Genomic DNA, 27,102 nt, shown 5'->3' on the forward strand with positions numbered 1-27,102 from the left:
ATCAAATTTTATACGACTCAACTAACTCCATTAACTGGCAAACTTCAAATATAGGATTAACATATAGCAACGCAATGCAATTGTACAGTCAACAGAAGGCGGTGAATACCACAAGAGAAAGTCATATCCATGTTTTTGATAGCTCCATATTCATTAGGAAGAGAGCTTACCGTGCTGCGGTAAGAAGCTTAGCAAGGCTCCCTCTCTCCATTAGATCGACTCTCACTAAAAAAGCCCGCCTGAGTTATAATAACTGGGTCAAAGGACATCGAGCAAATCTTTATCAAAAAGATGAAGCCATTATGTTGTCGACTCTGGCTGATAAAAACATCTCAAAAATGTGGGCAATACTAAATCAAACTAATAATGCCCGCCAGTTAGATCTTCAAACCTCAGTAGTTGAAGTACAACAGTGGGTAGATCATTTCCAATCCCTATATGCCTTACCCATAAACACGGTCTCGATACTAAATGCACAACAAGTGATGAGGTTTTGGTTGCATACTGATCAGAAGGAAATAAAACACCTAATTATGACCTCTAGCAACTTGTGCGCAGTAGGCCCCGATGGGATTTCAAATGCCCTGATGAAAAAACATCCTGAAGTTTGGAGCTCAATTCTCTACAAAATATTCGCTGCAATAAATAAACATCAAAAATTACCTAAAACATGGACGGAAGCCGTTACAATTCCGATTTACAAAAAAGGTGACCGCCAGTTACCAACGAGTTATCGCCCAATTTCTTTATTGGATGCTCCGGCGAAAATATTCTGTAGAATAATACTAAAAGAGCTTGATGAGTGGGTAGATCAAAACAGCCTAAGAGATTTATTTCAGTCAGGCTTTGTTAAAGACATGGGCACAATACCGAACATTCTAGCCCTTTCGATGATTCAATCGGAGCAAGCTGATGGTGGACTCCCCTTGTATCTGGGGTTCATCGACTTTAAATCCGCCTTCGACTACATTGATAGAGACATGTTAATAACTAAGCTTAGACAACATCGGTGTCCAACTTCTCTTACAAACCTAGTGACATTGTTACACACCTCTACATCCATGCGAGTTAAATTAAATATGGGCGGATGATTATCACCAGCCATTCATACCTATAGAGGAGTGAAGCAGGGTTGTGCTCTTGCCTCTTTTCTATTTAATTTCTTCATTCTGGATATAGGCCCTGCACTAAGGAACTGCGTAACAGATGCGCCTCGCATAGGAACTCAAAGAGTTCCCTATTTACTATACGCAGATGATTTGGTACTATTATCCTGCACACCTATAGGCTTACAAAACATGTTAAATCAATTAGGCTCATATACAACATCAAATAACCTTGTGATCAATACAGCTAAATCCCAAATTCTAATTTGTAATAACAATTTTTCCAAAAAATATCATTTCGAGTGGTCCCTTCAAAACTGTGTATTAACTAAAGTTGCCACATATAAATATCTCGGAGTTTACATTGAACACAAAAAAACCCTAAGCACTACGACAACTGAAGCTAAGGTTAAATTAAGCTCCTTGATTTCACAATCGAAAATCATTCTTAGAAGATACGGGAAATTCACAGTGAAACATATTGTGCACTTTTATAAGGCCAAAGTAATCCCAATTTTGCTATATGGTGTCGAGGCCTTGGCACCACAAACTCGTAAATTCTGGGATAGCATAGAAGCCAGATTTTGGAAAAAAGTTCTAACACTTTCTCCAGGAACACCATTGGCCATACTGCGATATGAACTGGGTCTGGTCTCCCTATATGCCCATGTACTATGGAAGCAATGTGCTCTTCTACGAAAAAGGCTGGATGGAATAGGGAAACGCAGCCTTTTAAATGTATTGGCCCTAAACCTATTAACCTCCAAAATTGGTATGTCATTGAAGTGGAGAAATCATACGCTAAATGCGCTTTCTGATGCTTCAGTAACGATCGAGCTTCTTTTGACCAACCCTGACCGTGCCAAAAATAATATTTATCAAGCAGACTGGATATCCAACATGACAATCTGCTCAAAACTCAAGGATTTTAACCCCGAGGCATTTGGCGTCAAAAGGTATGGGGTAATAGCAGAGTATCTGCTTAAATACCCATCACCTGCATCCCGTCAGAAATATCTAAGATTTAGATTAAATCAATATGAAACTAATGAGATTTTACATAGAAGGAAAGTAATACCAAAGGACCTGAACTTCTGTCGGCACTGTAATGACAAAGGACAATGTGAAACATTACAACATCTTATAATTGAGTGCCCCGCTCTACATGACATCAGAGTGAAATGCTTTGGAAGTAAATTGTTGGTTCAGAGCAGTACTAGTTCTAGGCAAATATGGAATCTATTGTTTTCTAATCCAAGATTAACTATACAGCTCGCAATTGTGCAATTTCTTAATTTAATATTTCCTGTTACGAAGACTGTCTGTATCAATTCGAAGTGAAGGGTAGTCTGATGGTTGTAACATAATTATTCATTCTACTCTGCTTTATTTTGCCTCATAATTATTCTTAATGAGATACAAATAATTATTTACTGATCTTTTATTGTTGTGTGGATGTGCAAATTTAAAAAAAAAATTATAATGAGTGTAAATATTTGAAAAGTTGGTTTACCAGCTATATCAAATTAATTTAAAAAAAAAAAAAAAAAAAGGACGGTTGGCGAAGGCTGGGTGGCGGTGTGGCTACAGGCTCTGTCTGTTGAAATAAAGACTTACTTCCACCCACATGGACTCTCCGTTTACATCACTCTCTCACCGCTAATCTCTCTACCCTTCCATACAAATGAATGGGATATCACCCGCCAAAAGCAAAATCAGATGTTTTCACCTGACATGGGATGACAAAACGTTGAGAGCTATGGCTGACCCCATCACTCAAATGTAATTCTTAACCGCCCACTGCACAGACAGATTAATTGTCTTAGAGTCACATAAATTACCTACCACTGTAAAAAACAGTAGGATCTGTCACCCAAATCTGTAGGTGGTAGGCTTAAAATGCAGTAGCCTACTGCCTACATCGCTAGCATAGCTCTCAACTCACCTGCCTTGGAGCCACAGACTCTGTTGCATACCTCTCACGGGCTCAGTCTTACTAAATGAGCTAGTGCAATGGGCTGTGGGCACAGAAGAATGCTAGACAGAAATGTGGGGATTAGCCACAGAGACTCAAGTCTACCGAGTCAGCACTGATACATAGCTCTCAACTCACCCGCCTTGTAAACAGCTGACTCACCCGCCAAGCCTCCTGCACGCCCATTCATTTCAATGGGCCTCTCACCCGCCAAAAATAAAATCGGGTGTTTTCACCCGCCTTTACAACACAAATGGTTGAGAGCTATGACTGATAAGCTTCATCTTTTTATGTTGTGTTTATTTAGCCTCATGTGAGACAGTATTTTTTAGTTTATAAATATAATATGAGAATAATGTGTACAAAACGTCACCCTCCTTACAATCAGTTGTCAGTCAATCCCCGTATACGCCCATTAATTTCAATGGGCTCTCACCCCCCCAAAAAATCGTTTGTTTTCACCTGCCTTGTTGATGATGTCAAAAAGGTTGAGAGCCATGCGGTAGGGTTGGCAAGTATACTTTTCACACATGACCACGGGAACATGAAGAGCTCTGCATTAAAAAGTTTGGAAACCACTAAACTAACAAGTGAGGTCAGTTAAAAAAAACGGTGCCATTTGACTGCGGGCATTTTGACAGCTACGGAAGTACTTGTAATGGTTGTAATTGCTAAATATACGAGACACTGTGCAGAGCTGGGTTATTCTAGGATGTTTACCTTGGAATAGGCATTGAATTTTACATTTGCTAGCGCTTTATACAACATCTCGTTTTGACCTTTCATGCCTATGTCACATTTCGCGTTAGCATGGGTGGTTGAGTTCGTTCTTGTATTATTATTAATAAGGTGTTTCCTTTTACGACCTATCCGCATCGTACGATAGCATGGATAGCTTTGGGGTTTGTTTTCAAAAGAAATCGTCCTTATTTTCTCCAGTGAACCTGGCAACCGCGCTGCGTGTAGTGGGTTTGTGGACGTCAGCGCGCTGCTTCCAGGGTCACACGCACAGCTGCACGCACCCTTCCTGGCTTTGGGGCTGGAGTGAAGCTTCTGGGGTCGATGTCTGGCTGTGAGTCGGAGGCGGCAGGGGCAGAGCAAAGGGTGCAGCCGGGTTGCGAAGAAGGTGAAGAGGTGCTGCTGGTGGAGGAGACTGACGGTGGACGTTGCCGGGTACTGCGGCGTGCCCGTGCTCCCCTGTACCCTGCAGGGGGGTCTTCTGCCCGGCGTAGGAAGGCCGAGTGCCCCAGGAGGAGGCGGCGAGGGGTCAGGCGGGGGGAGCCCGTACCCATCATGGAAGAGGACCCGGAGGAGGAGGAGGAGGAGGAGGAGGAGGAGGAAGCGCTGGTGGTGCAGGAGGATGAGGACGACGATGAGGGACTTGTGATTCCAGATGAACCACAGAACCAGCACTGTCAAGGGCTTGTGTGAGTAATTAGGTTGATGGGGGTATTACTACAAGGCTTCATGATTTGAGTGGTTTGTTTGTTGTTGTATATGCTAGGATCTTATTTCATGAGTGATGCACCATGGAGGAGGGATGGATGTTGAACTAAGTGGGATGTAGTGTGAGTGATAAAGTGGAGTGGCGCTTAGGGGATGATGGAGGAGGTTGATGTAGGGTCGACCATTGCTCTTGTCGGTGTTTCAGAGCAGATGGTGTAACATGACAACTCGGGGTTTCTGTGATTGCTCCCTGTTTGTGAGTAGTGTTCCCGGGATCTCTCTAAGCAATGCAGTTGGTAGAACCATCAGTGTTTGTTTCAGCTGGATAAAGACTACAGGGGTTCATGTTATTATGCACACCACTAATCCAACAGGTGCTCTTGTATTTGGCTAGATATGGCAATGCGTGTTTGGCAGGACATACAGCGAATGTGAGTGATAGAAATACGCTATAGGTGGCCTAAAGTCGGCAGAGGTCACTTTGAGCATCTCTTGATAATGTGTAGATATTGTTTACTGCTAATCGGGCTCATGTTATTATGCACACCGCCAGGTTACTCCAACAGGTGTTTGTTGTGGCCTTAAAGGACGACAGGACGCTGTGAGGGGTTCCAACTGTCTTTATTGTAAGACAAATGGGTGGACCTTAAACTGCCTTAACTCGGGACAAGCATTTACTCACAGTTCAGTTCAGCTTCATGACTTCCCAGTTAACTCACTGTGGGAAGGGTGTGCACCATGATGGCACGCTGCAAGCTTCTAGGGCCCCCATGTAGCCTCCTGTGGCTGTGGACTTATGCCCTAGAAGCTGTGACTGGAGGCTGCTCGAACCTCCTGTTACTGCCTCCTTATCAGGAGCAGTGCTGTGGCATGACCTGCTTTGTCTGCCGCTGCATCAGCACTGGCGGGAACGTTTTCCCGCGGAGCGTGGGCTCGTGAGATCACGTTATGCCGAGATCTCGCGAGAACACGCTCCCGCGATCACGTGATGTCCCCACAGTGTTCTTGTATGTGAGGTACATACATGTGCTGAAATAATAGTGTGGCGGGACAAGTAGAGCTCATGTGACTGATGGGCATACGGGAGAGGTGGGCTGAAGTCGGCAGAGTGGCTGAGAAATGAGTTAAATTAGCAAACCTGCGCCAACCCTAAAACAATAGTATCATAGACTTCACTTTTAAGTGATTTGACTAAAAAGATCTACTACATTTACCTTGGAGGATGGTTATCTTCACCGAGGACGCCTATCTTCACCAGGTAACCTAACAGTTTGGTAGACACGTTGACAATCCTTGGTGGCTTGTGTGCGCAAAGGTTAGATCTTGTATATATTTTAATCTTTTAAACTTTGCAGACAATTGAGAAATTCTAAAGTGGAAACAACGTTTTTTTTTGGTCACAGATGTATGGGAAAGCCCATGTCATTCCTGAAGTGGGCACTGGAATAAACATCATTACCCTGAATAGCATCATTTATCGTGCGTATGAGAAGCAGGAACCTCTATACATCGCTTTTATTGACTTTCGTACGGCCTTTTGATGCTGTACCGCAAGAGCTGTTATTTACAAAGCTGATGAATAGTGGTTGCCCGTGGTCCATCCTCAAATGGATAATCGAACTTCACACGAACACCACTATACAAATCAGACTAGACCGCACCGGACTCCTTTCCGAGCCGATTAAGATCGCTCGTGGACTGAAGCAAGGATGCCTCTTGGCATCGGCCCTATTCAATTTTTTCATCGTAGATATCAAAGCACGATTTGAATTAATTGTGACACTCCCCAAAAATAGATAGCATTCCAGTGCAACATTTGTTATATGCGGATGACATGGTCTTACTTTCTAAAACCCCCAATGGCCTACGCACCCTACTGAACACCTTATTTCGACGAAAATGACATCTCAATAAATGTTGCAAAAACCAAGGTTATCCAGTTTGGCACATATAGGCAGAGGACCAATCAACAAATCTGGATACAGTAGACTCCTATGTTTACTTGGGAACGCTGATAACTCAACAAATAAATTCTCTGGGTTATGAAAATCATATAAGAAAAAAAGCAATTATGACTCTCTCCCAGGCCCGATTGATTAAAGCCAAGTTTTGCAAATTTTCCTTGAAGCCCATCATAATCTATTATAAACAGAAATGTGTACCTGTGGTTACATATGGCAGAGAAACCTTCAAGATAAAAACCTATGGCTACTGGACTTCTCTAGAAGGCCGTTTTTGGAAACAAGTCCTGAATTTGCCAATGTCAATATCCATAGCATTACTAAGACATGAGTTAGGTCTATTGTCGTTCTATGCAATTTATAAATGGAAACTCTGTGCAATATATAGAAAAAGTTTAATAGCAAGTGATGGAAGCCATAAGGGATTAATGCATATTGTAGCGAATTACTTACTAAAATCGAAAGATGTATTTCCTACCATATGGCGAATGAAGGCGCAGGGAATCCTAATACAACTGAACATCTCTAATCTATCATTGATTGAGAAGCCCAATGTTGTCAAAAAGCAATTATGGAAGCTAGATTGGATCAAGACAAGGAAGGCTTGCACCATGTATCAATCGTTCAAAGATAATCCATTTAATCTGAAACGATATGGCATGGCAGAACTATATATAATGCTTTTCCCAAACTCTCGCCAAAGGGATGATTTCCTGCGCTTTCGTTTAAACATATGGCCCACTCACAAAATATTATGCAGAAGAAAACTGTTACCACCGGAAGCTATATCCTGCCGATTCTGTCTATCTGCTCCAGAAACATTGCGCCATTTTTGTGCAGAATGTTTAGTGTTACTTCCCCAGAGGATTTCAATTTTTAAACCTCTATTTGAAGGATCATTCATTGAGTCGGCCACTGAATTATGGAACTTGCTATATCACACATCAAGGAGATCTGTTAGATATGCTATTCTAAATTTTCTGTATGGTTTAAAATTGCTTAAACAAGAGAAGAAGAAATGTATCACTTAATTTAACTTTTATGTTATGTTAATATATCTACCAGTAATATCTTAAATATCCAAATTTTACTACCGTTGATCATCGTGTATAAATGTTTTTTTCTTTATCATAGACATTTTATATGATGTAATGTTGAAAAAATAAAAAAAAAAAGAAAGCCCATGTCTGATTGAGCCAATTCGGCAGAGGCCAGCTTGCAGATCCTTTGATAAAATGTAATTCTAACCACCTGCAAGGAAGGGCTGATTGTATGCACATTTTCCTTTAGTTGGGTAACTTTCTTATCAAACTAAAGATGAGGGCACGTTTAATGTGCTTTGCTTTCCAAAGGCAGACCTCAATGTCTTAACTTTTCCCTGATATCTTCAGCTGGCCCCGAATCACCCAGGAGATGTGTGTGAAAGGAGAGATAGACAAGCATCACCAATGCTAACTGAGAGTTTTGGGAACTTAAGCACAGCACACTGTTAGGTAGGATATATATGTAACCGTGATTCAAGCCTGCAACCCTTGTGTGTGTATACACATGAAATTAACAGAATGACCCATGCACATTATGACACCCTATCAGTAAAGTGACAGCAAACTACCTGTACCTTTTGCAGTCAGGTTTGCTTTAGCAGATCGCTTCCCTGCACTCAGTTCTTCTACAGTGTCCCATGTCCCTACAGCACTCGCATGTGTGTCCCTTGTTTAAAATCGAGCCAGGTGCTACTGATGGGGGAGGGGGGGAGACTAAGGGAGCTAAGCAGCCCATTTCTCCGGCGGTGTAATGAGTAGCCAGTTGGGAACCGGCCCATATGATCTAAGGCCCGCATCGAAGGTCCTGTCTGCTCCCTGTCTGCTGCCTGGTCGGGCCTGAGGTCTACCCCTACACCCCACTTGTTCGACTGGTGGCTGAAGTGACCCTGCACTCCCCAGAGTCCACTGAAGATCTTGTGACAATCTCGCTCCTTGTGGGTTAGTCGCCAATACAAACTTCACTTCCTCTCACCCAGACTTCCACTTCACTACCTCAAACTGTGCCTAGGGGCTGCATTTGTTTTCATCTGCCCTACTAATTTTGATTTGTGTTCCTCATCTGTCCAGCTGTTTGTCTTGTTCTGTCTCTTCTGCTTGCACCCCCCCTGTGTTTCCCCTGTTTCTCCTATCTTCTCCACCTGTTTCACTATCGACTATCCTACCCTCCTCACTAAGTCTGGTAGGTGGAGGTTCAAAAAGGATATCCTATCGCTGATGCCTACACTAGCGCTTCCTCTAGACAGACCCTCACTGACATCCTCTTTGTCGTCACTTTGCTAGTACTATGGACTCTTCATATAGTTGCTGTACTCTCTCCTTAGTCTTCCTCCCCCATTAATGGTGGCACCCGGTGGGAGGCCCTCCTGGCTTCCTTCCACTCCTCTAAGGTCATCATCAATGGCACTGTTTTGGTCCAAGGTCCTCAGGCCAACCTCCTCCTCTTTGATAGACGCTTCCTGCGCCTTATAAATTTTCTCTCCTCTTCCGCTATCCCCTGGCTCCCTTCTTTGGCTGCCTTGCCTCCACCCTCTGCCACTACTCTGGCGCCTTTTTCCTCCTCCTCGGCTACCTTACCCTCTCATCTTACCTCCTCTGCCCTCCCTCAGGCTCCTTCCACACCACCGCAGGGAGTACCTCTGATTTGTAACCCCCCACAGCCCTTGGGAGACTTTTAAGGATTGCAACCTTCTCCACCTCGCCACTCTCAACTCTCATTCAGCCGTCAAACACTTCTCTGATATCTGCTGTCTCCTGGAAGAACTCAACCTTGATGTCCTTGGTCTCACTGAGAGCTGGTTCTTGGCCAGCTCTGTCATGAGCTTTGACACTCTCCTTTCTGATGGCTACAAGATGCTCTCTGCGCCCCAGATCCAACCGTTCCGATGGGGGTGTAGCCTTGATCTTCCCGGAGTGGATTCCTGCATCTATCATTCCTATACAGGCCTACTCCTCTGAATGCCTGGTCTGTATGCTTTCTCTCTCTCCTGTCCACTCTCACACTGGCTACTATCTACCGTCCACCTGGTCAGATCCCTCTCCGAGTGGGCGGACCTCTCTTCCCTCCTCCTGGCCTCAACTCCTCCTTGCAGACTTCAACATCCATCTGGATGCCTCCTGTCCTGCCTTGCAACTCTCTCCCTCAATTCTTCCCTCTGGGCCGACTCACGGTCTCTGTTTCTCTCTCCAGCCCCCCCCCCCGCCCGTGAAGCGTGTGTCAGTTGAGGCTTTCGCCACCTCCTTCTCTCTACCCCTCCTGCACCACTGGCTGACTCAAACCCTGACACAGCTCTTTCCACTCTGCTGTCTCTGATACTCTCAATGCACTTGCTCCTGTCATGAGGATCTGCATGAAGCCTAAAGCCAAGTGAAACTCTTGGTAAGACTCGGATCTCGTCACCCTTAAACCCAAGTGTAGGGTGGCTGAGCGGGAATGGTTGGCATCTTGTGCATCCTCTGACAAAGTGGCCTGCCGCCTGCTCCAAAGGCACTACCGACTCTGTCCTCACTAAGAAGAGAGTTCAAGTACAAGCCTGCGGTTCTGCAGCATCTAACAATTTGTCTGACCTCTTTAAAATCGGCAAGGAGCTGGCCAATCCTGCTGCAGTCTGTACCTCTCCTGTTCCTTCCCAGGCCCTCTGCACGGCCATGGCTTCTCACTTCATCTCAAAAACCCAGGACATCCTGCCCAGCCTCTCAGCTTCTCCCTCCAGTCTCCCTTCTTCCTCAATCCCCCTGCTGCCACCCCCCCACCCTTCTCTTCTCTGCCTTGCCTCTTCTCTCCTGACGAGGTTTCTAGACCAATCCGATCAATTAAAACCTCATCAAAATAGGTTCTTACTTGTTCTTCCAAAACCATAAAGGACTACATTGACTTCTACACCCACTTGTGCACTCGTTTTCTCAACAAACCCTCAGCCGACCCCTCCCTTCTGGCTAACTATCACCCGGTCTCTATCACTCCATTCCTGGGCAAACTCCTGGAAAGCTGACCATCTCCCAGCTTAATCTTCACACTGAATCTGTTGGTTGTCTCCATGACGATCAGTCTGGCTTCAGAGCACCCAGAAGCACGGAAACTGCTCTCCTGAACATCCGTGAAGACCTGCTCTCTAACCTTGATTCTTATCTCCCCTCTGTCCTCATCCTACTTGATCTCTCCTATGCTTTTCGCTCTGGCCTGGCTGACTTTTCCTCTCTGACCATCCCTCCCAGGTCCAGCTTCGGCCCTTCCTCTCCTCTATCTCTCTCTCCACTTGCGGAATTCCCCAGGGGTCTAACATTTCTCCCTGGTTGTTCAACCAATACCTGTCACCTCTCGCCCACCGCATTGCTGCTCTCTGCTCCAATTTCCAGTGCTATGCGGAATCGGATGACACCCAGCTCGCTTCATCCAGGTCTGTTTGTCTGTATTAGTGTGGTCCACCGTCAATGATGGCCCTCTTCCTGCTCCCACCTGTGAGGCTAAGAACCTCAGTATTATATTCAACTACACACTCCTTCTCTCCTCACATCTCCGACTTCTCTAAGAAGTCAAACTACCAACTGCACCTCCTCAGAGGTATTCTTCTTTTACTCTCCTTCCCCCAGAAGCTCACTGTCTGCAAGGGTCAAGTTCAAGACCCTTTCCATTGTCCACAAGGCCGTCTGGGACAAAAATACCTCCAGCTCTTTTCTGATGCATCTTCCTACTCGAGCTCTTCGCTCCTCCAACTCCTTGAGGGTCAGTCCCTTTTCCAAGCAACGAGATGGGGGCAGATCTCGCTCTTTGGATGGGGCCTTCCTCTGTAACTTGAACAGAACCATCTCCGGTTCCGGTAGCAGTTCAAGACTTTCCTCTTTGCTTCTGGCTTCTCTCTTCCTCTTCCCTGTTGATCTCCTGTCTGATACTGCACTGGGTACCTGGATACCCTCTGAACCACAGGCCCAGGTCCCTGCCCTCCCAGTTGCACACCTGCACTTGCGGCTTTCTCTGCAACCCTACAGTCCCCCTACTTGCACTATCTAACACTTGCTGTCTGCACCTAACCCCTGCACTGCCACCTGCTTGCTGCACTTCTTGTTTTTCGATGTTTCGATCCTATGTCCAGCACTTTCTCCTCCCTCCCTTCACCCGGCACTTATCCCCTTTCCTCTCCCCTGCCCTTGCGCAATCTCCATATCACTGAGCCTGTTAAGATCGTTGCCTTGTCCCGCCTTGAAACACTTATTTATAGGCACGCTATGAATACAATATATATCATATCAGCTCAAAGATGGTTTTTGGAGGCTGCTGGGGCTCTGCCCCTGCTAGCCTGGCCCACTTATAGCCCTCCCTGTGGAGCTTACAGTTTGTAATGTATGCATGCTTCATGTGAGAGAATTTGACTTTCTGTTAAGTGTGTGTGAATATTATTGAGACTTTACTAAGCGAAGATTACAGAAGGACCTATCCATTTTTACATTTATGTATTGTATATTCATATGCACAAGGTACGTAACTGATTGTTGTCTTTGGCAGTGTTACCTGCTTTTTCACAGGTGACTTGGCTCTGACATAACGTCCATAAGCAGTATGTATTTTTAGGCTGGAGATCGTCATTAGTATTCCACAGATTTGTGCAAATGTTTACCTTATGTACATGTATATACAGAGTACCAAATTCTCATGTTTAGCTTGACACCAACAGCAACCAGGAGCCATACAAGTGACATTATCTGTATGAGATCGTATCTAAGGGAGCATTGGGACAAGTCTAGAAGAAATGCAAACAATAATGGGTCACATAATAAACAAAAGGTTCTAGTTTGCCTCTCATTTGAAACTTTCTAGGTGTTGGCTCCTTGTTCCCCAGAGGTAGAGCCTGCATGTTCGGTGACGCCAGATTCCCAGCAGCAGACTTCAGATTCTGTGCTACAAATCCCTATTTCGGTCCATGTATATGTTTTAATTTACATTGGGCAACATTGAAGTCTTGCCACTCTCTGCACATGGTTGGCATACAATCAAGAGATTAAGGTAAACTGGTATGTCAGTCACCTGGTTCATGGCAGACCATTGCTGATTATAATACTGTTCTGGATTTCAGTAATTGCTAGAGAAAAGAATGACATTCGGAAATGGCTCTTTTTTCTTTTTTGTGTATTTAGCACATGCCGTCTAAAAAGGCTGTTAATCAACAAGATTATTGGCAAATTCACACTTCTCTGAGGATTTACACGTACTACATCGGATGTGCTATCAAAACAGAACCTATACAATGTCTTTTGATACATTGTTTGCTTAGTCTAGTTGACAGCAAGAATATTTTGGCATTGTGATATTAACCTTTCTACAATCATGTGCTGCAGGTCATAAGTTTATTGTGAATGGTTGCTAGGGGCGATGGATTGGATCTTCTGTAACGGGTGGATCAGGATTGGTAGATGTTGGTTGTCTCTTATTTTCACACATCATAGTTTGTAGAATGCAAATCTTTCATTCATAAGCTATGACATTGGGGTATTTCAAGACCTATTTGTAGGACATTCTTCATTTGAACTGATCATAATCTATTCATCCAAGGCTCACATTTTGCACAAGCCAATGGCAAGTGATAATTGTCTTGTGGAGATTAAGAAATGGTGTGCTGCGTGATTGTGGAGAGTTGGCAGTAAGTGACTTTTCATATCTGTCTAGTAGCTTGCAACTTATCTGGCCAATACTGCAGTTGTGACATTTTGGCATAATTAATGGTTCTACCTTGTTTCTACTAAGTAAGACTTTTAATCACCAGCCTCCCCAGTGCAGAAACGAGATGTTGAGGAGTCAACCCCACACCATGAGCCATTTCGCCACCAGTTTGGAATGCAAAAACATTCAAATTGAAATGGGCTTTATCCTGCTACATACCGTACTACTTTCAGCACTAACAATCCACCAACGTACTTCTTGAAGGCTCTTCACATGTAATTCACCATAGGACTGAAGATCTTTCTCTTCAATGAACATATTGGTGAATGGTGATGCCGTCTTCCTCCCCTGACTTCTATGCACTTCCTTCCCTGCTCTTAAAATACATTACTGTTACTCCCCTGATGACTGTACGATTGCACACTTTGTGAAGCACTCCTTTGATGGCTGGGTAGGCTTGTGTTTTTTAAGATCAATGTATATACAGGGGGCAATATTTGCACTGGTTAGTGATATTTGACCCCTGGCGCGTACGAAATTATGTTCCGTGTGCATATATATCTTATTCCTGGAGAATTGTAAGGTGTCGCTGTTACACCAGGCCCTAAAATTAGCCCTGGTCACTCACCACTTGCAAGTGGTAATTGAGTGTTAGAGTAAGATGTTGTGTGCCGAGTACATGTGTAAAATTGATGTGATTAGTTAAATTTTATACCTGCATAGTAGCCTGCATCTGCAAATGTTTACCCCCACGTTACAGTGACGGAATCTTAAGTTTCCCCCTCCTGCTGGGCTCGGCAGGAGTGAAGCAGGATTCAGGACTGGACATCTCCTTGGTTACATTTGCAGAATTCAACAAAATCTGATCATGTTTCGTTAGCTGGGAAGCAAGCCAATGTGCATTTATTTTCAGTAGTTGAGCAGTTACTGCATGACATTGGCTACAAGAGATGAACCTAGAACTACATTTTCAGACTGAACTGCTAATGCAGCTGTAGCATCCCACTGCAAGCAAGGCGATAATCCTGCTGCAAGTAGGCCCAGTACTGTACTGTAATATGCTATGGGGCTGTTCCTGTCGCAGAGCTTTTGTGTCAGTAGATTTTGGGGATGTCCTTCCGTGTGTAAAGTTTTTGTTATTATTTTTTTAATTATTTTTTTTTATTTGGAAGACCAAAGGATGGAGCAATGGCACGCGCATGCTTTATCTCATAAAAGGCCTGCTCTGCCTTTGGGGGACAACTTTGGGGAGTGGTCCATGGGTGGTATTGTGGGCCTTGACCTGTAAAGGACATAACATAGTGGCCTATACTTACATCTTTTATCTACAATATCTGTTGCACCCTGAGAAAATCTAAATTGTGTAATTGTTGTGGTGTTAAGTAACTTAATGAAGCTACGCATCCTTGCAGAAATATTGTGAACCAATTGATGCATTTTAGATTTACATAAATTCAATTTTGTTTGGGATGTGTGGTACACAGGCATACGCTAATGCAGTGAGGAGAACTAGCTTGTCTTGCTTCAGGAGGATGGGGAATCTAATGGGTCCACTACGTACTGTACCATTACTGATTTCTTCTGGGAATGTAATATCCTTTATACAGGAGGAGAATGGCCTCTGGAGGAAGGAATTGACTTTGATTTGCTAGCTAGTTCTTTGCTGTCAAACATCTAGCCTGAAACAGAGACAGAATGGGCTGTTACATTTTTATCAGAACGTGTCTGCAGGCTGGTACATCAACCATCTAAGAGGTACTCTGTACAGATAGTTGCAAGACTTTTGACGTTTGTGCCTGAAGTGGAATATCATCCAGGATTGCTGGTGTGGTTGTAGACCAGAACCAGAAATGCTTGTACCTCACGACTGGGCGTCTACCCTTGGTAGTCACAATGGCCTTTAGATTTTTCAATCCATCTCCCCCTGTTTTTAAGCTATGTTTGTCAGATTCTCAATCAAATACCACAAGGCATTTACTCTAGTGGCCTGGAGAATTATGTGGCTAAATGATGACTGACTTGCGCCTTTAAGACTTGGGTGTAGGTATTGTTTGGGATTGCTGGGCTTCGACTGAACACCTCAGAGCTGAAATGCTGCCTGGACTGTTTGGAATGGGCGGTCAAGTTTTGTCCAAGAAGGCATGGCACTACCAACAAGTAATTTTAACCAGACATTGGGTTGATTGCTAACCCACTTAGTTGTGTCTTGTGCCAACTCCATATGCATCTCTGGTATTTTAATAAGCTGATTTTGTTCTTTGAGCACTGACAATAGGATAAGGATCTAATGTTCTAGTCTGGTCACAGAAGCTTACAATGCTCTTATGTATAGTCTCCAGTAAGAGTGTCTGACTTCAAGTCTTTCCATATCTGTTGCATGGGTTTCTCCACTGAAGGTTTACTTTTATCATAAATTTACTTACAAAACCAGGCCAAGGCCAGTGTATTGAACAGCATTTCCATGCTGCTTGAAACTGTTGGAACAAACTACTGTGCATCAGTGGCATACTGGGGATGTGCAACTGCTGACTTGGGTATAACCCGATCTCTACTTCCACGTTGTGTCATATTTGTTAGTATTAAAGGAGGGTTAGATGTTTTCCTTTTTGTCGCTTGTAGTGCGATGGCTCCAATTCTCGTCTTAAGGTTTTGTTTTGGATGCAAGGTTGGAAGAATACATGGTGCAGCGGATTGATCATGGATATCCATCTCCAAGTAGTTTTATTTTAGGTCTTTTCAGCAGTTGATTTTGATGGGAGGTTGACTTTGAATAAGCATAATGCTCTCCTCCTGGATTTTACCCAGAATGCACAGTCCTCATACTTGATTAGTAGAGAGAGAAGTTATTGACATAAAAACAGACTGATCTTATCTTGTCCGTTCACACCCTGCTCTGCGTGCTGGGCAGTTCAGAAGCAAATGAATCCATACTTTTATTGGTACACACCCTTGTTCTCCTGCTTCTGCTTTACTTGGCACATATGCAGCAGGCATTCTCTGACCCGATTACCTGCCCGCCTGTTGCCCCCACTTTACAAAGTCTACTCTTCCACTTGCATCCTCTGTTCTTTATTGATACCTCCGCGTCTTCTTCTAGTTTCTTGGTTGACACAGTAAGTGAAAGTTAATCTTAACCAGACACAGCATCTTTGACCTCCTCCTCCTCTGACATTCCTGACCTAGTCTTTATCACGGAAACCTGGTTCTCTGACAACTTTGCCCCTCTTGCTTATGAAGCCCCCCGCCCTCGATTACTACCTCATCCCACTCAACAGACCTTCTAGAGGAGGCAGAGGGCAGTCATTTTCGAATCTCACTTCTCCGTCTCACTCGTCGACTCCCAGACATGCACTCCTTCTTGCGAATCCCTTCTCGTTAAACTCTCACTGCCCCTTACATTCTCCCACAGCTTCCTAATCATCTACAGAACCCCCCCCCGTGGCTATGACAGACATTTCACATCCAACCTCTGTGACTCTATAGCCGCCATCCAAGTAAACCACCCCTCTCTGACTCTTCTAGGAGGTTTCAATATCTGGCTAGACATTCCCACCAACCCCATGACCCACTCACTGGTCGACTGCCTTTATGCGCTTAACGTCTCCCTTCACATGAACGGCCCAACTCATTCTAAAGGACACACCCTTGATGCCATCTTCAGTTCCCACAACCAGATACATCTAGCCCCCCGTACCTCTCACCTGCTCTGATCACTTCATTGTCCCTTTCACCATCCACTCCCCTGCCTCCGAGCCCATCCCTGAACCAGCCGCCTCACTCCGCTACAAATGCTGGAAGAAACTAAAGATCCTCCATGACCTAGCCGAAGCCCTGCTTCACAGACCCCCCCCCCCCCGCGCCTGCCCCCACAACCATCACCCGTGATGAACCCTTAACAATCGACTCCTTTGACTCATGGCTCAATAACTCACTAATCCCGTTCAACCCCTCTTGCTGCTCCTCCTCTCGCCTTGGTCCATATTGCAGATGGTTTACCCCTGAACTGAAGATGGCGAAACACCTAAATAAACCCCTGGAACGCAAATAGCGAAAAAGAACAACCAATCTGAGTAGATCCACCTTCGCCTTGCACCATCGCTACTATAAAGTTGAAATCCGAAAAGCCAAAAAAGCCCACTACAACAATTGCATTCTTAACTGTGGAAACCGCAGCAAGGAACTCTACAAAATCATTTCTGAATTTGTCAAACCAACCTGTACCTCAGCCCAATCCACCCCATCTCAATCACTCTGCGACTCGCTCTCTCTCCACTTCTACACCACCGCTCTCGACAGAACAACTTCTCTTAACAACAAACCGGCCCTCCTCTCACCACCACAAAAGCCGTCCGCCCTATCAACCACCCCCCGCCCGCCACAGTAACAACTCCACCCACTTTCGATTCCTTCAAACCAATCTCAAGAGATGAATTTCTCTACCTTCTCTCTGCTCGAAAACCATCTGGCTCCCCCCTTGACCCCTGCCCCGCCTCAGTCCTCAAAGAAATATTCTCACCCAGCTGTGCAGGAGAGTACGCAAGAACCATCCTAAACGACTCCATCAGCTCTGGAATCTTCCCCAACGCCTTCAAAATTGCACATGTGAAGCCTCTTCTAAAAAGAAAAATCCCTCGACCCCCAAAAATTACTGCCCATCTCGAACACCAGATTCCTTGCAAAATTCATTGATCAAACCGCATACTCCCAACTAAACGCCTTGTCGAATCCAACAACCTCATTGACCCTGCACAATCAGGCTTCAGACCACGACACAGAACCGAAACCGCTCTGGCCTCAATCCGGGACGATCTTAAGATCACTGCGGACTCTGCAGGATATGCTGCACTAATCCTCCTATACCTTTCTGCCGCCTTCGACACAATTAACCACTCAATGCTACTTGACCGCCTCCACTGCCTAGGACTGAACCGCCTGGTGAAGCCCTGCTGCATGTCTGAATTGCCAGAATCCGACGACAGAGAAGATCCTCTAGGAAACGTCTTCCCTTGTGCTGGTGGGACCACCCAGTTTGCCCAAACTACAAGCCAGGACCCCTCCTCTGGTCGAATTCGCTGTACAGAGCTACAGTGGGCCGGATAGCCAGGAAGGTCGGACCCTGCTTGGGTTTTAAGGAGCGCACCTTTTATTTGTTGTTTTGTTCTGCTGCTGGTTGCTTCCTTGGGTGGCGCAGGACCCTCCAGTCTTCCTACTTCCTGTCAGTCCGCCAGTCGCTTCAGGAACCGTGAGCCTGCAGGAACCACCAGGAACGTCCACCTCAGCTACAGCTCCCTCTCCGTTTTAAGGTACTGTGCAAATCCGGTTGTCCATTTCGGTCAGCCGCAGTGAAAGTGTTTGAAATCTTTCTCCAATCCGAGGGCTTGTCCTTTTCTTCTCTTTGAACTAACTTTTCTACCAACCAACCTCATCTGGAATCTGTGCCACGAACTTTACTGCAAACTACCCTGAACTGTGTGATCTTGAGCAAAATTGACCCACTGACTTTGGCCGAAAGCCTTTTCTAGCTGATCTGATCTCACTGTAGTCTCTCTTGTTCAGTTGCCCTGAGTACTTACCTGTTGGTTTTGCCTAATTTCCAATAACTCTGTCTTTCCCTCCCTTTTTAAATTGCTGGAGTGCCATTTTGCTCCCACTTCATTTTGTGAGCCTAACTTGTCTGGAATTTAAGGGAAGTGGTGTGGTGTATTTATGATTGTGATTTTTGACTTGCTTAGAATAGTGAAATGTTATACAACTGTTGAGTAAATAAATATTCTTTTACTTAGAAACCTTGAGTCAGTGTTTGCCTGAATGATAGTAATTACTGTCCTTTGTGTAAATATTGGTACTGCTCACTTACTCTTGAGATAGGTCTGGCTGCTCCGCTACTGCTACCACTATAATTGTGTATTACAGGCTTGTACCAAAGGTGACATTTTACTGTCACTTGTAGTCTTAATTGTGTGTAGTGTTCCCAAAGGGTACTGCATATAATTATGCCTAACAATTACCACCTCAAAATTCTTGGACACATTTTTCCCTTCCTTTCCTAACAGACTTGCCGCTGTTCTGTCTATTGTAATGTCGTGACTGGACTACGCTAACTCCCTTTATCTCGGAGTCCGGGCATACCACCTCATTAAGTTGCAAAGAGCACAAAATGCTGCCGCCAAAATGCTACTAGCACTGGGCCCAAGAGACCACACCTCTCCAGCTCTCAGAACACTCCACTGGCTCCCAGTTGGACAAAGGACCACTTTCAAGACCCTGTGCATCACCCACCGTGCAGCGCACAAGACCGACCCTCTAGACCTGCAAGACCAGGTAAAACCCTACCTCCCACCCGCACCTTAAGATCAAGCTCCACCCTCCTTTTAGTGATCCCAACTACCAACTCGGTCAGGATAGGAGATTCCTCGTTCTCAGCCTTGGGCCCCCACTCTATGGAACTCGCTTCCACCCCACATCCGACGCACCGAAGACTATTTGTCATTCCGCAAACTACTAAAACATGTCTATTCCCATAACACCGATGACCACCTACAGATGTGTCTGAATCCCCCAGCAACCCAATGACAAAACACACAATGAAGCTGTCCTACCTGGTGTTCACCCACATGATAGGATAGAATGGATGGAATAGAGGGAATGGTTGGAGTGAATGGAGTTGATGGACACAGCTAGCTGAGCACATTCCAGTCTAGCTGTTCACATAGGCGTTCCTCAGGCCTAACGCAGCCAGAACCCAGTCTGAGTGTCCACCCACCAGACTGCACACATCCAACTGATATCTTCAGCACCCCACCTATCGCTAGAAAGCGGCTTTCATCCAACAACTAGATCAGCTGCACATATCTAGTGCACCCATGCACCATACAACACTATCTCTCTACTGACTTGAACTACGGTTCCCAAGGGCAACCAACCGACCAGCGCTTTGAGGTCATACCAATGATATATAAGGCGCTATAAAAATGCTAAATAACTTATGGTGACCATCTTGCCATGGACACTGGTTTATTTTATGCCACACAGCAAACCTCATAAAGTATGTTTTTATGATGTCCTAATAGCAGACTGGTAAATTATCTGGGGACAAAATGGTGGCTGTAGTCAGTAAAGGTCTGGCAGCAGGCTGTAGCCAGCCAGTACGGTTCGTTGCTGCAGCCAATATCCCCATATTATTTGTAAATGCAGTTTATAGGACTATTATAGGGATGTTTCTCGTGGATTGAATGTATGCTCCCTCATAGTGTTTGTTTTTTTTGTTTGTTTTTTTTGGGCCTTGATGTTACAACTGAAGTTTGTGGTTTTGGAGGTCTCAATTTGGGAACAATTATTTAACCAGCCTGGATTTACAGCCAGAAGTTTAGTAGATGGTCCTATTTTGGTTTCTAGTGACAGCATCGAATGCCAAAGCATCTAATGCCATACCAGCTAAAAAGAAGCGTTGAAAAAAAAAGCATCTAAGATAAAGGATTTATTTTAATTGTATTGGGTTTTTAAAGGTTAAAAAGCATGTTTGGGGGGCGACCCCCAACCCCCTAAAGAAAAACGAATGCATTAAATGCTTTTTTTTCTTTTTTCAACGCTTTTTATTTTAGATGGTAAGGCATTCGATGCTATGACTATAAACCCTTATTTTGCTTGTCCCTAACATCTAAAAAGAGTTAATAGGTGGATGTGAGCTCTACTGAAATCAAATGTTTTTTTGAAGTTCAAATGATGCATCATTCCTGCTCTTCTTCGGAGGTGTAGTTTGTTGGAAAGTTTAAATGTTTTACAGTAAAGAAAGTGAAGTGTAGTGTAGTGGTCTCCTGTGTCATGATTCATTATGGAATAGCCTTTCAAATTCTACACTATTAGCCAAGGTTGTTTGAAAGTCCCACTTACTTTCAGTTGCTAGCAGATCAAAGAATGATATGCCAACTCATCATGCATAAACTTTGCATAGTGAATTCAAAATCTTCGCATTAACATGTTGATGAAGTCATGCATTTTCTGATTAACTTCCATTGCTTGTCCGACGTAACCCATTCCACACTGTCAATGCCATTCCACACTGTCGATGCCCTGCAATAAAACCTTTAGAATTTGCTGGCTTAAAAAAAAAAAGTAACAAATTATAAAAACTCACCGCTTCCAACCTATTTTTGCCCCCATCACCTTCATGAACCAGAGGAATGTTGGAAACAACCACACACAGAGAAATGTTCTATTAATGCTCTGCAGACATGTGCCATTTCTCATTCAGAATTATTAAACAGACTCCTTGAGATGTAAAACGCAACAGTGAGTCTCGTAGGAATTTAAAGAAATAATCCAGCTAGTTTATGAGGTTCAATTGTGCTGTGACTTATTGATGTCCCTGCTCATATGTTTGTTGCAGGCCTGATGTATTCCGTGGTGTATTTCTGACAAGGGTCATAAGGTTGGTGCGAGGAATTGCCATCTGACCAGAGTGTAGAAGCCCTGGCTTTTCTAAATTTTATAAATTAATAAAATAGTTTGTTAATTGCATCTCAAAGGGTTGCCTGCTAATCGGGAATCCCCCCGCCCCCCTCTTTTCCTAAGGTCCATGCTAAAAACATAGCATACACCTGTGCCTTGCTGCATCAGTCTACTGTTCTGCAGTTCATGCTCTCCAGTGGCACAGAGCAGGTTCAGAAGCCACAAGATCCCTGTTAAACAGCTGCTGTGACAGCCATTTCTTTGATGTGCAGGGTCTGCATTTAAATCTGCAGTCGTATACTTTAGATATAAGCCATACAAGAGCTTGGGGTATGGTGGATAGTGTTTTTCATAATTATTAAAGCCACACCAAATTGGTATCATATATGTGACAAACACTGTGAACCAAGTCATGGGCATGCTGTTTGTATTGCCCCCATAAACCCCTGCTCAGACTGGCTGCCTGCTGCACCTAGCAGAACTGTAGCCCTGCAGGCTTCCTTTCTTTTGTTCCTTTGTGAGGGCGGGTCATTGTGATGCTGGCAATGCATTGGAGGGACAGGGCCTCCCTGTCTGTGTCCTGTAGTCCTTTTTCATTTTGTGTTCTGTATTGTTTTCTGCCCAGGAGTCCATGTGGGACTCCTGGCAGTGCAGCTCCTTCTGTTTTTGGTTTGGTGTACAGACCCATGGGATACCCTTATGGCACCCATGGGTGGGGGTACAACCCTGTGCCTCTAGTGTATGTTTTTGGGCACCTGTATGTGGCCCACAGAGCAGGGTATGGGCTGTTGGCAGCTCCATGCTGAAGTTGACAGGTGCTCTGAGTATCCTCCATTTTGGGTTACCCAGGCTCTGACATTGGAATCAGTTGATTCCTGATAGGAAACAAGATGGCCCCTGTGGCCTCTTGCTTTCTATTGCCTGTTACCTTGTTTTCCCAAAGTCCTGACTCTGTCCCTTCCCTCTGACTGGTTGTTGGGTGGAAGTTCCATATATGGTGTTGCGAAGTGCAGGCCAGACTGGCTGGAGCCTTCCCAGTGACTGTATTTTGTGGGTACACCCTGTGGGTGGGACCTGGGTGAATGGAGCGTGTGACCAATATGCACTTCTTGTTGTGGATGTCTGATTTCTGGTGTTTGACACAATGACAGAGACAACCCTCTCCGAAACTGGTATGAACTCAGTGTGTAGTGTTGAATGGGTGGATACTTGTCCCAATACACCTTCCTTGTTGTGAGTGTCTGAGAGGGAGGAGAATAGCCTGAATGCACTGTATGCCTGATTGGCTGGCTGACTGACTGCTGAATGCCCTTCTGAGTGATTGGTTGCCTGAGTGTGACCCAGCAGTAGGAATGGGAGATCAACTAGTATATCTGGGGGCCTCTCACTGCTAGATCGTTCAGAAGCTGAAGTTGAAACTGACGCTTAATCTCGAAGCCGAGCCTGAAGAAGGTTGACTGCTGTCTCCCTTTGCCGAAATCCGATCTGATACAAGAGAGGACCTGGTTAGGCGCCCTCTTTCCGTGCTCCGAGGGACCATCGAGCACCGCTAACCTTCGCCGAAGCTCCCTGGAAGTCAGACCCTCGCAAGGCTTCCAACCGGAGACTGGGACCACCGAGGAGAACGAAGATAAGCAATGGACATTCTGTCCACCGTCGCCGACCAGGGTTCGCAGGTTTGCATAACCGATGGAGGCCCGTCGAAGCCGTGTTGCCCAGAAGAGGGGACCGCTTGACGCCATCGACGACCGGAGCCGCACGCTCCTTTGCCTAAAGACTTTTGATTCATGGAATGCGTTCGTCCGCACCGCCGCCCGCTTTATCCCGCCAGAGAAGGTCAGGCTGTTGACTCACCGAGGGGCATCTACTGGTGGGTTTCCCGCCACCCAAAGACTGTAGAGACGCCGGACGACACGACGCCCTTGCTGGGCCACAGTTCTTCACAAACTCTTTGCGGTCTGAACTATCGACATCGAGCTGCCGTCGATGCGCACCACTGGGACCGAAGCTGCCGCCTCGACGCCAAGTTCACTTTCTTCGAGGGATCCCGACGATCTGCAGCTCCTGCTTTAAAGGGAGCTGCTCAAGAAGGATCCGTCGACGACTCGTCGTCTAACTCTGCTATTCCAGGTACATTGGGGTGGTGGAAACATTATACAAGGAAAATAGAGCAATATATGGACTGGGCTTGTGATATATCTTTACTTTACAGTTTGCCCAAGTGGGTGGGGGGGGAATCTCCACACAGAACTGTATCGGTAGGGACCAGTATTCTGCCAATTGTTCTAACCAACTGCTTTCCTTCCTATCTCTCTGGTTGGTTCCCTTTTTATTAATTGATTTGTGTGACATTTGACCAGAGTATAGTTGATGCACTTTAATGAAATCTGATAATTGTGGTACCACTTAGAACTGTATATATTTGCCATTGTAGATTTACTGAGCACAAAGTGAGTTATTGTGTACATAACCTTGAACTTAATTATATAAAGACTGTGTTTTAAAATGAGGAGGGTCCCATAGTGGCACGGTGGTGGGTGAAGATCTGGGGAGTGATGGCCATGGAGAAAATCTGTGCACTTACGGCTGGAAAATATCAAAAATTTCTGGTGACCTGGTCCCCGTTCCACGAGTGTGTGAGCGATAGAGAGGCCCTCCTTTTTTTTTTTTTTTTTTTAAACCCCGGCTTCTCAGGAGTATACATGTCATATGAGGGATAACAGCATGGAGGAATGAACTCGGAATTAACCCTAAACGGAACCCTTTCATTTGTTGATCTCTGTAATGTATTATGATATTTTTATGAAGTGTTAGTTAAAGCAGGGTGGGGGGAGGGAAGGGGAATACTGAAGGGGAAAGAAGTGGGGGAATTTCCAAATGGTAAATGACGAACTTTCAGAGGTTGAGACGTTTCGCCTATTTTTGGTTAACATCAGAAAGAGAGGGAGGTTGATTTAGAATGTTAATTTACTGTATCTGAATTGTTTTGATATTCTTGTATTCCTCTAATCCAAAAATAGTGTTTTTAAAAAAAGACTGGGTTTTAACTAAAACAGTGTGTGGACATTCTTTTGTGGGGTCTTGGACTACACTGTACTTAAGAACCAGCCTGCATCACCTCCTGAGAAGCTAGGCCTTGATTGCTCGTCCATTGCTACCAACAATAGAGACTCTCGTCTGGGGTCCTCTGTGCCCCTCCTCTACCATATAGAGAGCAGGAGTACAGACACCCCTCTCCAGTCTTGACAGTCATACCTCACTGCAGCAAAACAGCCCCTCATCTGGAGCTGTCCTGGGAAACGGGGATCAAAGGGCACACCCTACACAAAAGGACTAGCCTCACACCATGTTATTGCATACCTAAGGCTTTTGATGCTGTGGGCAAGGGAATGGGCTGGGGTTGGGGCAGGCGAAGAGGGCCCTGCATAGCCAGAGGAGGATTTCCCCCATCTTGTTCTCTTTTCTTCCTGCCCCTCCGCCACTCTCCCAATTCCTTTAGCACAAAGCACTTCAAATATGATGCAAACGGGCAAAGACAACCTGTCTCGTGAACAGGGATTGGAGCCATTAAAGCAGGCTTGCATTAGTCCAATTACCTGTAGATAGGTCAAGGCAGAGGCAAGCGCTGCTTGCTAACCACCCCCTCCCCCCATGCGGCATGAGGCTGGTCGTGGTGGTCAGATATTTATGGTCTGGGGTTGGTGGAGATTGACAGAGGTCTATGAAGAACCAGTACTTTAACTTAAGTTATCCTGATTCCTGCACTTTGCGTGTTCTGGACCATAACAAACATGCCAAGTGCAGGAATTGGGAATTAAAGTACCGGTTCCTTCTGGACTTCGTGGTATGACTGCTGGGATATGGGTGCCTTCCACCACCACCACCTGAATCCCCATGGTCATAGGAGCTGCAAATGAGTACCTGTGATGCTGGAAATCCATCGGAGGGACAGGGCCTCCGTATCCATATCCTTTACTGCTTTTTATCGTGTGTTCTGTCGTGTTTTCCGCACAGGAGTTCATGTGGGACTCCTGGCGGTGCAGCTCTCTCTCTTTTGGTTTGGTGAACGGACCCGTGGAATACCCTTATGGCACCCATGGGTGGGGGTACAACCCTGTGCCCCTAGTGTATGTTTTTGGGCACCTGTGGGTGGCCCGCAGAGTAGTGTATGGGCTGGTGGCAGCTCCATGCTGAACTTGACAGGTGCACTGAGTATCCTCCATTTAGGGATACCCCGGCCCTGCCATTGGGAACAGTTGATTCCTGATGGAAAACAACATGGCCCCTGTGGCCTCTTGCTTTCTATTACCCATTACCTTGTTTCCCCAAAGTCCTGGGAAGCCCTGACTCTGTCCCTTCCCCCTGACTGGCTGTTGGGTGGAAATGCCATATATGGTGTTGTTGTGAAGGCCTGGCCAGACTAGCTGGAGCCTTCCCGGTGATCTATGTTGTGGGTACCTCCTGTGGGTGGGACCTGGGTGAATAGAGTGTGTGACGAATATGCATTCTGTGTTGTGGGTGTCTAGTATCTGGTGGTTGACACAATGACCGAGACAACCCTGCCTGAAACCGGTATGAGTGCAGCTTGGAGTGTTGAATGGCTCGGTACTTGTCCCAATAAACATAACTTGTGAGTGTCTGGAGAGAAGTGAATGGCCTGAATACCTCGTGTGCCTGATTGACTGCCTGCCTGAATGCCCTTAGTCGTGATTGGATGCTTGAGTGTGACCCAGCGGAATGAATGGGAGATCAACAGTATATCTGGGGACCTCTCACTGCTAGGAATCGTGTTCAGAAGCTGAAGTCCACTACGACGAGTAACTGGAGTAACTGACGCTTGACCTTGAAACCCCGCTGGACGAGAAGGAGTGCTGTGGCTCTCCCTCGCAATCTGAAAGCTGCTGTGTTTCCAAGGACTGACCCAGAGAGGACCTGCTAAGGCCCCCTCTTCCCGAGCTACGAGGGACCATCGTGCACAGCTGATCTTTGCCAACGCTCCCTGGTAGACAGACCTTCGACAGGCTGCCGACCCGAGACGGGGACTGCCGCGGAATCTCAAAGAGAAGCACTCGGACCGTTGTCCGCCACTGTCGACGACCGCTGTCGCCGTGCTCCCGTTTGCCTAAGAACTTCCATTGATCATCGGACGCTCTAGCCTGCATCGTCACCCGCTTGTCTCCCGCTGGAGAAGGCCCGACCCTCGACGCGCCGAGGAGCATCCGCCGGTGGGTTTCCCACCACCTAAAGACCACAGAGACGCCGACGTCTCGACGCCCTTGCTGGGCCACAGTTCTTCATCATCTCTTTGCGGTCCAGAACTATCGTCACCGAGGTGCCCCGCACGCCTCTTCCTTGCAGGACGCCCACGCTCTGTCGTCGACGAGCACCGCTAGGAACGAAGCTGCCACTTCCCTGCCGTATTTCACCCTTTTCACCATCGGACTTTCGACCCGTGACTCCTGCCTTAAAGGGA

General features: G+C 45.7%; 1 protein-coding gene across 4 annotated transcripts in view; it reads left to right on the forward strand.

Annotated features, from left to right (window-relative positions):
* Positions 1–4,018: 4,018 nt before the first annotated feature.
* Positions 4,019–27,102, forward strand: part of ZFP91 (ZFP91 zinc finger protein, atypical E3 ubiquitin ligase) — a 654,237-nt gene continuing 631,153 nt past the window's right edge. For 2 of the 4 annotated variants that reach the window (XM_069628855.1, XM_069628856.1), the window contains exon 1: positions 4,056–4,508. In XM_069628855.1, coding sequence (XP_069484956.1) covers positions 4,144–4,508 — 365 coding nt within the window. In that variant the 5' untranslated portion in view covers positions 4,056–4,143. Of the gene's footprint in view, positions 4,509–27,102 lie in introns of all 4 variants that reach the window. The other 2 variants (XM_069628854.1, XM_069628857.1) reach the window with 2 other exon arrangements.

The sequence above is a fragment of the Ambystoma mexicanum genome, chromosome 12 (assembly GCF_040938575.1).
Source record: "Ambystoma mexicanum isolate Mex_15411 chromosome 12, UKY_AmexF1_1, whole genome shotgun sequence".
Classification (NCBI taxonomy): Eukaryota; Metazoa; Chordata; class Amphibia; order Caudata; family Ambystomatidae; genus Ambystoma; species Ambystoma mexicanum.